We start from the raw sequence: 8,957 nt of genomic DNA on the forward strand, positions 1-8,957 counted from the left end.
AAAACGTTTTTACTTGTTTTTCTTAAAAGCTATTCATTTTTTTCCAGGTACACAGGTATCTTTGGAAAAGTCAATATTTACTTTAAAACTTTTCTCGCAGTTTTGCACTATTTATATTTTTTTATACTTGGGATTAAAGCTATTTTTTAAACTCAACACTACTTGTGCGTCTTCAAAATTAAATTTCGCTCCATTTGTGATATTCTCGTTCCAAAAAAATTCAAATAATTAAATAAAAACTAATTAGTAATTACCTAAATAATTCTCAATTTTATTATTCAACAAAAGCTGCTTTATTCAAAGCTCCTCTTTCACCCTATAGTTGTTATATATTAGATATACAGCTTGTGGATAGTTCAGTGTAAACCTGAACAGGGGCCTTATTTTCACGAACGAAATACTAGAGTTTGGGCGGATAGAGCCCAGAGGCTAGAGCGTTGGTGGGGGTAGTTCAGCTGATACATAAATTTGGTTTCTCCTACTTATCACAGAAACAGTTCCTACGAATTTTGTCTACCTACCTTTTTTCGTTCCTCAGATTCCACCTCCATAAACAAATGCCTTTAAAATTCAATATATTTTAATTATTTACATTTATTCTACATAAAACAGAGTTCCAAATAAGTATATTAAAGAAAAGAAAAAATTAACAAACAACTATTACTATTACAAAATAGTAAAAACCAGCAGCAAATTCTGAAATAAAAATAAAAGTTGCTTGTAAAAAACTTAAAGTAAGTTGTTTTTGATAAACAGACTAATTACAATTATTTAAATTATAGCTTAAAAAAACTAGTTGAGATGTTTTATCGGTTTTCAATATCTCCCGTTTTGCACTAACTATCTGCCCTGCTTTAGAAAATATTCTCTCGCTCGGGACAGATGTACCCATTATACATAGTCGCGTTTTCATAATTTGGTATAGTTTTGGGTATATGTGCTTCCTTTGATGCCACCAGACAAAAGGATCTTGACATACTCCTGAGGAATCCTTTCTAAGTAAAATACTTTCCTCTAAATATTTATTAACTTCTTCAATGGCAGATATTGTGGAATTGCTCGGCTTTAAGTGTTGTCGAACTTCCGCATCAAAGTCATTCCATAAAACATCAATAAAGATTTTTTCAAGTGTAATATTTTGGTCTATTGGTTCGCTTTTAATAAAACTATCACATCTTTTATTTTCTACATTCTCATCAGCCAGTGTAGTGTTAGCTACCTCTGTATATAAGTTTTCTACAGCGCGTTTGTACCCTTCCTCGTCTATAAACCCTAATTTTTTAAATCTGGGGTCCAAAATAGTTGCTTGAGCTATTAAATTGTTTTCTTGTATATCTGAAAAGCGGTTCTGCAGTTCAAATTTAAGTTTTTCTACCATATTTCTAACTTGGGGCATAACTTCATTTAAATCAGTATAATTTAAATCTTTACTGATCTGCTTATAATAAAATATGATAGAAGAAGCATTAAGTTTTTGCTCTGAGCTTATGGCGAGTGTCACCAAATTGAAAATTTCCAGTACTTTTATCGCTTGTTCTGCCACAATCCATTCATCATCATGAAGTTGAGTAATCAATTCAAGATCATCGTGTTGCTTGCTAAGCGATAATGTTTTTAAAACAGATAAAGTAAAGATAATGGCATTTTTCATCTGTAACACTCTATATATCATGTCGTAGGTAGAGTTCCAGCGTGTTGCTACTTCATTTTTTAATTTTATTTCAGGCATGTCCATACCTACTGCAGAAGCTTGTAGTTGAGAAAGGGCCTGGCTACTGCTTTTGAAATAACCAACTATATTTTTTATCTTTTCTACAACTTCTTTAATTTCACTCAAACCTGATTGAGCAACCGAATTTAAAGAATGWGCAAAACAACCCCAGTGAYTCCACCCGCCTATACGARCAGCTGCTTTCATATTTGCCTCATTATCTGACACAACGGCAACTATTTTATTAGTCAATTTCCATTCCTCTATGACTTCTCTAAGCTTGTCTGCTATATTTTCAGCAGTGTGATTTTTCGTGTAAGATATACATCCTAGCAAATCGGAAGACAAGAAGGTATTGTTGCTTTCCTCTACAATATAATGGGCGGTAACACTGTAAAAACAGTCATTTGTGCGGGAAGTCCAGCCCTCAGTTGTTAGACATACCGCAAATGCTCTATCTAAACGACTTTTAACTAATTCAAGTGCTTCATTGTAAAGTGCTGGAATCATCAAATTTGAAACTATCTTCCTCGTGGGAACTTTGTAATTAGGATTTAGTAAATAAAGCAGGCGTTTAAATTCTTTATCCTCGACGATGCTGAAAGGATGAAATTCCTTTGCAATCATGAACATTAACTGTTTATCAATTTCTTTTTGTTTCCCAATTGACAGAGGTTCTTGACTGTAACTGGTGATGACCTGCAATTTACCTCCTCCTGATGATAATGGATATTGAGCAGAATCTTCTGCTGCATGCAACAAGTGATGAGAACTTGAACAATTATCTTCTTTAATTGGGGCTTCTGTTACTATTTGTCTTCTGATTGGTTGAGTCGGATGCTTATGCTTTATATGCCGGACAAGTGAGGATGTTGATTTATTTTTGTTGATTGATAATTGTTGTCCACAATAGAGACATTTTACCTTCCCCTCCGACGATTTCGAAAAGTGAGTCCAAAGCTGACTTTTCTTCTTTTTGGGGGCCATTTTAAATGTCGAGCAACGTTGTAACTGTTGATGCGAACTTGAACAATTATCTTTTTTAATTGGGACTTCTGTGACTGTTTGCCTACTGATTGGATGAGTAGGATGCTTATTCTTTATATGCCGGATAAGTGTGCATGTAGATCTATTTTTAACTGATAATTCTTGTCCACAAGAGAGACATTGTACCTTGCCATCCGACTCTTTCGAAAAGTGAGCCCACAATGGACTTTTCTTCGGAGCCATCTTAAATGGCAAGCGACGTTGTAACTGTTGATCGGAACTTGAACAATTATTTTCTTTAATTGGGGCTTCTGCTACTGTTTGTCTACTGATTGGTTGAGTAGGATGTTTTTGATTTATATGCCTGATAAGTGAAGAGGTAGATCTATTTTTAACTGATAATGGTTCGCCACAATAGACATTTTACCTTACCCTCCGACGCTTTCCAAAAGTGAGTCCAAAACTGACTTTTTCTTGGGCTCATGTCAGCAAAAATCAACTGAAACAGATATATCTATCTATATAATGTATAATTATGTCTGCAATTATTCATATATACCTTTATTTTTGATGTCGATAATCAAAATTGAATAACGAAAAGTAGCTCATGCCCACAATACTTATCTACTAAAATTMTTTTTTAGGCTTCGCGCCTAACGTCGCCAACACGATGTTACTTTTTTTCAGCACGGAATAATCGCAAATGAGAAAAAACTATGTTATACGCAAAAKAACACAATGTGYATTTTCCTGTGTTGAAACAATGATACCCATAYAACCCATACGGCTTGYGTCAATACAATGCATAGATAAAGAMARCATGTCAGCGCTACARCGGGTCAGCGCAATTGTGTCACCAACGTCGAAATACTGATTAGGCTCCGTGCGGTTGCCAAGTTGTASTAATATTTTTCGTCAATTCTCTGTTTTTTATTCGGTCATTTCATGTTTGKCATACGTTTGAACGAAAAAGAATTGTCCGTTATTATCGATATTATTAACCGTGTTGGAAGAATATTTTTCATATTAGTATGTTTTTAGGATGAACTTGTCGTCGGAGAAGTATGAAATAAAAGAAAAAACTTTTTAATCATCGTATAAACGGATACATGGGACAGATGCCTAAGGAAACAGCTAAAAACAATGTTTCTTTATTTGCAAATTGCAAATAAAATATAGCATGCGGTTGCTTTTTTAACACTTCAGAAACAATTCAGTTTCATTTGTCTTCCTATTTCTGTATATTCAATAAAAAAGGCAATTTTTCTAATAGGCAGAAATGTCCATTGTTGATCATATGTAATGAACTTAAATACTTTGATTTATTTAGTTTACCACAAAATAATTTGTTGTAAAATTTTATTCTCAGAATAGAAGCAGATGCAAAAAATATTATTTTAAGCTACTTACTTAAAGAAATAATTAAATAAAGTTATTGCTTTGGGGAAAAAAAACTTGCTGCAAATTTTTGATTCGAAATAGCTTCTGACTAGGCTTTAGCAAAATAAAAACCAAAATATTTTCACAAAGCTTTATAACCGTTAATAAATATAATGATTTTTTCTTTCTGAATCTTTAAGGTCCCGTATATATAAATAAAAATAGGACATAAAATGCTCAATAGTTGAACTTACTCTTTATCCGTCGTATTAGAGACTTACCAACAACTAAAAACAGTAATTTTCTATTAATTAAATGTAAAAATCGCTTTTATTATTCGAGAGCAAAACATGTACTTCACAACGTTGCCGAATATCGCAGCAACCTTCGGAATGACCAAAAGAAGAAGCTCCAGTAGCGCTCTCTGGCGGCTTGAAGTCATTAATTTATATTCGGAATTGTTTTCTGTCACCCAGTTCTTTCGCGTAGAAAAACGTCACTTTCAAAATGGTAAGTTAACAAAATCATGTTTTTTTTCAGGCATCTTGAGATGTTTTAGGCAACTTTTTACTCCCAGCAGTCGCCGAAAGCTTCGTCCGTTAAATTGTGTTAAAAGAATTGTTGCAAATCTCGTTGCTATGAATTTTTTTGATTGTTTATACAAGGTCCTCAATATTGTGATTTTCCGACATGAATAGTCGAGTGGAATGTTTAATAATCATGATCCTCATGCAGCAGTGACTAGACTAATCAACTTGATAGACTCCCGATAGTATTTTCTGATAGAAACTTCAATTTTGTAAGTTTTTAGTTTATGAACTTTAACCTCACTTTTGTACTTTCAGACGGAAGGAACCGCTACAATTCGTACCAGAAAATTCATGACCAACAGGTTGTTGTGTCGAAAGCAAATGGTTGTGGATGTTTTACATCCAGGTCAGCCCTCCGTTAAAAAAACGGATATTAGAGAAAAACTAGCCAAAATGTACAAGGTGAGTACCAAATGTCTGAAAACTAAGTTAACCAAAGCTGAAATTTGCAGTTACTACTGCTCTGGAACGTGTTTATTGCCTTAAGTCATCTAAGTACATGTGCTCATGCCCTCAGGACACTATGTAAAGTGTGGTTAATGCTTGTTAATAACCGCTTATTTGCAGTTGATGGTCACTTTCAAACTTGAATTTGGTTTTCCTTATTTCCTAGGTGACTCCTGATGTTATCTTTGTTTTTGGATTCCGCACCAACTTTGGAGGCGGTAAATCCACAGGGTTTGGTCTGATTTATGATACATTAGACTTTGCCAAGAAATTTGAACCCAAGCACAGGTTACAAAGGCACGGGCTTTATGAAAAAGTCAAACAGACCCGAAAACAGCGTAAGGAAAAGAAGAACAGGATGAAGAAAGTGCGAGGCACAAAGAAGACCAAGGTCGGAGCTGCTGCCAAGAAGGTAAGTCATTACAGTTAGAAATTACATTTCCAAAACTCAGCCGCAAATCGGACTTTGATCACACATTGTGTTTTTAGGGAGGAAAATAGAGTACTCATAAGGTATTGATATCGAGACTTTTAAATAATCATGTGTTTTATACTAATTATTCGTATGTCTTTCGTGACGTTCAAAGTCTTGTATTAACATTAACAATTACCTGTTTAGAAACTATGTTTGTTTGGCTCTTTATTTTCATTGAAATTAACATTTTGTTTGGCAAGTGCGTTTAGATGCTTTTAAAACTAACAGAGCAATTTTAAAAATTATAGACATTTACTACTGTTTGTTCTTGCAGTAATTGGTTACCTAAATGCTGGCACTACTGTTTTTCTCTCATTTGTCTGGACCTTACCATCATCTGGACCATCAAATCAGTAGTATCTAAGTGCTATTGGAGTTCAAATGTAATTTTTGGAATAAGGAGTGTCGGTTTTTAAGTAATATATTTTAAGGTATATTAATGATGTTTTACATTTAATATCTACCTTCCCATCCTAGTAGCCTTGGTATTGAATCGTAAAATAATTCTGATCGGCCAGACTAATACTGCTACTGTTGTGTTCATTTGTTCTTCATGGATATACAAATATGATGCACTGAAAAAACACAGGTTTATGTGTAAATTAAATTGCCCTGTGTGTTCAAAAGGAGACTGGTGATAAGCGTTTTCAACTGAAGTAAGACTGTCTTTCTCAAAAGTATTTTGTTTTCAATTGCTCTAATCATTCTACGGCTATTAGTATTTCCAAAAAATGTACTGTTGTGCATATTTAAATAAATAGGAATTTTAATAACATTACTCGGAAAGTTTTTGCTGATGAATCAATCTAGTTAATATTTTAATGGTTGTTTTTAAAATTTCCCCGATTTGCACTTATAGACGATTTTTTTACCAAATTGTCACCTTTTACCGTATAATTTTGCTACTAACCTCTGTAGCATTTAATGCCAAACACTTCATGAATTCTCGTACTACCTCGCAGTTGTTTTGCAATGATTGTGGTCCTTCTGAAAAACGTAATTCCCAATTATGTGTCCAGTTTATTACTAATTCTTACCATTGATTGGTATTAGGTCCCCAGAAAAGTACGTGTCTGATTCTGAAAATTCGAAAAGTACAAAGCTCTGCAAAATAATAAGTGATTTTGTTCAATTATTTTATGGAATAAAGTGTATAAATTTGCACTTGATTATTCCGTAGCAAGAAACATATGTTTAGGAAGCAATATTTTACATTCTTATAAAGCTACTAACCTACGCTTTGAGATAAAGCGGCATTGCACTCTTTTAAGGTATCATATTGGGTCTTGGCGTAATTATAAATTATATTGTTGTCTATCCATTCAACAATTTTATTATAATTCGGATATCCGTTTGGGTCAAGCTGCAATGAACAAGATTTATTATATTAAAGACTGCTCATGGTAATTCAGAAATCATATAACTTACCATCTTCAGCTCTGCAAAAATGCATTCGTAGTAATCGCACTGAAACAAATACAATGTTGAATTACGGTCGGGAATGGTCAAATAGGTACTCACTTGTTGAGGATGAAATGGTTCATCCTTCACTAGTCCCAGTTTCTCTTTAGCAAAATTCAGGACACTTTTAGTTGTGTATTGAATTCTATCAACGATTTTCACCTTGTTACTCCAGCATATGTCTTCAGCTGCCATCATAGATAGCGATCTTTCACATGCTGAGTCCACATACTGTTTAAAATTTATCTCAGATTATTTGGATCTAGGAAAACATAACGAACCTACCCTAAAACAATTATGAATTAACACACTAAATATGAAGATCGATCGGATTCCCTTTTTCAACATGATGAGGCGACTCGAACTGCGTTTTTCGTGTAAAGCAAACATTCATGTACCAAATAGGTACTGTAGTTTGTTTAAGATAATTTAATAGCCTGTAATAACAAGCAACTTATAATTTTCGAGGCAAATCAATAGGAATATAATTGGCCATCAGTTTACGCATTTTAAATTAGTGAGCCAGTTTCCGGTGTGAGTGGATACTTAAGTTGCTCTAATAAATTAGTGTTATTAGTAGCTAGCATTAGTAGCTTCAGTACAAACAATGGACACAACTTCTAAATTTATTTAGTTGAATAACTTAGCATTGAAATTTGCATGTATTTTTCAAATAGTTTAGTTTTATTGATTTACAAACCGTTACATTTCGGTTTGAAAAAATAGCCCTAAAACTGCTATAAAAATATATTCAACACAGAAGTTACAATATTTCTTGTCTTTTCGAAAAATTATACAATGTCCTTTAAGGCTATTAGGTAACAAGCTATCTAAACTATCCGAAAAAATGTGTGTTTATCCAAAAATATATCCGGCTGCAGCGGCCAGAGCAGCAGAAACGCCTTCTTTAACTATTTTCCGTATTAACCCATCTGAGAAATCGCTGCAACAGTTCCACCACAAACTTGGCTGCTCGGTCAAAGAAACCGGGCTTCTCTTCTTCGATTTCCGCATCATTTGTGTCTATTTCGACTGTCGACTGGCGTTTGACTCTACCAAGAGATGCATGGTCATCTAAAAATAAAGCGCCAATTTGTGCTGTTTTTGCGACTTAAAAATAATTTTAGCCCTCTTACCAAATCCTAGTTGTTTCAATTCTTTAAGCGCTTCCTTATTGTGTCTGAGGTAGTCAGCGATGTTTTTTTCAAAAAGTTCTGTCTTTGAAGGACGTGGGGCCTAAAATGTTGCTATTGAATTAGGAGTGTGTAAGTTTTATTAAATAGAGAATTGAGAGATTAATGTGTGTTGTTAAATTTCAATTTATTCAGATTTCATATTTATTTACCGAGTTAATTGTAGATACTTATTTATTGTTATACTTACCGCTGTGCTTAATTGAAGACTGGCAATTGTGAGAAGACCCACAAAGATAGCGATGAAAAGCTTTGCAGTCATTTTTGCCGGTTATTTTCAAATAAACAGCAGCCGAGGCAATTTACGTACAAATAGTTTCCGGGAGATTGAAGTGATTGTTTTATATGAGAGGGAAGCAAATTTTCGCTTAAAAATTACGAGCAGTGGCGGCTCCAAAAATCAATTGCAAGTTAAAATAAAAATTGGTTTGTTATTCAAAGCATTTTCTCTTTACAATGTTGGAATCATTATCATTCTGGAATTACGTATTTTTCCTTGTGAAACAAGATGGGAAAACTTGAGACTTGAGAGAAAACTTCGTTATTTTGTAAAACAATAATTTAGAAATTAGTAGGTCCAAATATTTGAAATGTGTTTTTATGGGCAAATTAATATTTAATGTTCTGAAATTTCTCTCCATTCAAATTACAGACAGAAAAAGTTAAGCAAAAACATTGCATTCTTTTAAATTGTCATCACAGTTTTGCACTAA

At 33.6% G+C, this 8,957-nt stretch overlaps 4 protein-coding genes across 11 annotated transcripts in view; 1 reads left to right on the plus strand and 3 right to left on the minus strand.

The window, feature by feature from the left end:
* Window positions 1–561: 561 nt before the first annotated feature.
* On the minus strand, window positions 562–3,529 carry LOC109536179 (E3 SUMO-protein ligase ZBED1). 4 transcript variants are annotated; one of them, XM_019902285.2, is made up of 3 exons: window positions 3,258–3,529; window positions 3,131–3,197; window positions 562–3,062 (listed from the first exon to the last, which is right to left on the minus strand). In XM_019902285.2, the coding sequence occupies exon 3, from the start codon at window positions 2,939–2,941 to the stop codon at window positions 758–760; it is 2,184 nt and encodes a 727-aa protein (XP_019757844.2). In that variant the 5' UTR covers window positions 2,942–3,062; window positions 3,131–3,197; window positions 3,258–3,529; the 3' UTR covers window positions 562–757. The 4 variants fall into 4 exon arrangements, with proteins under 4 accessions (XP_019757844.2, XP_019757843.2, XP_019757842.2 ...); XM_019902284.2 differs by having other exon boundaries at window positions 562–3,083; window positions 3,258–3,528; XM_019902283.2 differs by having other exon boundaries at window positions 3,126–3,197; window positions 3,258–3,528.
* Window positions 3,530–4,481: 952 nt separating this feature from the next.
* Window positions 4,482–6,026, plus strand: LOC109536178 (40S ribosomal protein S24). 2 transcript variants are annotated; one of them, XM_019902280.2, is made up of 5 exons: window positions 4,482–4,588; window positions 4,924–5,070; window positions 5,282–5,527; window positions 5,605–5,628; window positions 5,865–6,026. In XM_019902280.2, exons 1-4 carry the CDS (start codon window positions 4,586–4,588, stop codon window positions 5,614–5,616), a joined length of 408 nt encoding a protein of 135 aa, XP_019757839.1. In that variant the 5' UTR covers window positions 4,482–4,585; the 3' UTR covers window positions 5,617–5,628; window positions 5,865–6,026. The 2 variants fall into 2 exon arrangements, with proteins under 2 accessions (XP_019757839.1, XP_019757840.1); XM_019902281.2 differs by lacking the exon at window positions 5,605–5,628 and having other exon boundaries at window positions 4,483–4,588.
* The window catches only part of LOC109536177, a 38,505-nt gene continuing 35,547 nt past the window's right edge, over window positions 6,000–8,957 (minus strand). The window contains exons 1-7 of one of the 4 annotated variants that reach the window (XM_048669221.1): window positions 7,337–7,549; window positions 7,112–7,282; window positions 7,019–7,057; window positions 6,824–6,953; window positions 6,628–6,669; window positions 6,501–6,574; window positions 6,000–6,165 (exon numbers count right to left, since the gene is read on the minus strand). In XM_048669221.1, the coding sequence (XP_048525178.1) occupies window positions 6,142–6,165; window positions 6,501–6,574; window positions 6,628–6,669; window positions 6,824–6,953; window positions 7,019–7,057; window positions 7,112–7,282; window positions 7,337–7,441 (585 nt within the window). In that variant the 5' untranslated portion in view covers window positions 7,442–7,549 and the 3' untranslated portion in view covers window positions 6,000–6,141. Of the gene's footprint in view, window positions 6,166–6,500; window positions 6,578–6,627; window positions 6,670–6,823; window positions 6,954–7,018; window positions 7,058–7,111; window positions 7,283–7,336; window positions 7,551–8,957 lie in introns of those variants that run through there. The other 3 variants (XM_019902279.2, XM_048669223.1, XM_048669222.1) reach the window with 3 other exon arrangements.
* On the minus strand, window positions 7,785–8,576 carry LOC125505442. The gene is made up of 3 exons (XM_048669224.1): window positions 8,435–8,576; window positions 8,188–8,287; window positions 7,785–8,125 (listed from the first exon to the last, which is right to left on the minus strand). Exons 1-3 carry the CDS (start codon window positions 8,504–8,506, stop codon window positions 7,959–7,961), a joined length of 339 nt encoding a protein of 112 aa, XP_048525181.1. The 5' UTR covers window positions 8,507–8,576; the 3' UTR covers window positions 7,785–7,958.

The sequence above is a fragment of the Dendroctonus ponderosae genome, unplaced genomic scaffold (genome assembly GCF_020466585.1).
Source record: "Dendroctonus ponderosae isolate FM_Combo_2020 unplaced genomic scaffold, Dpon_F_20191213v2 Dpon_F_20191213_8, whole genome shotgun sequence".
Classification (NCBI taxonomy): domain Eukaryota; kingdom Metazoa; phylum Arthropoda; class Insecta; order Coleoptera; family Curculionidae; genus Dendroctonus; species Dendroctonus ponderosae.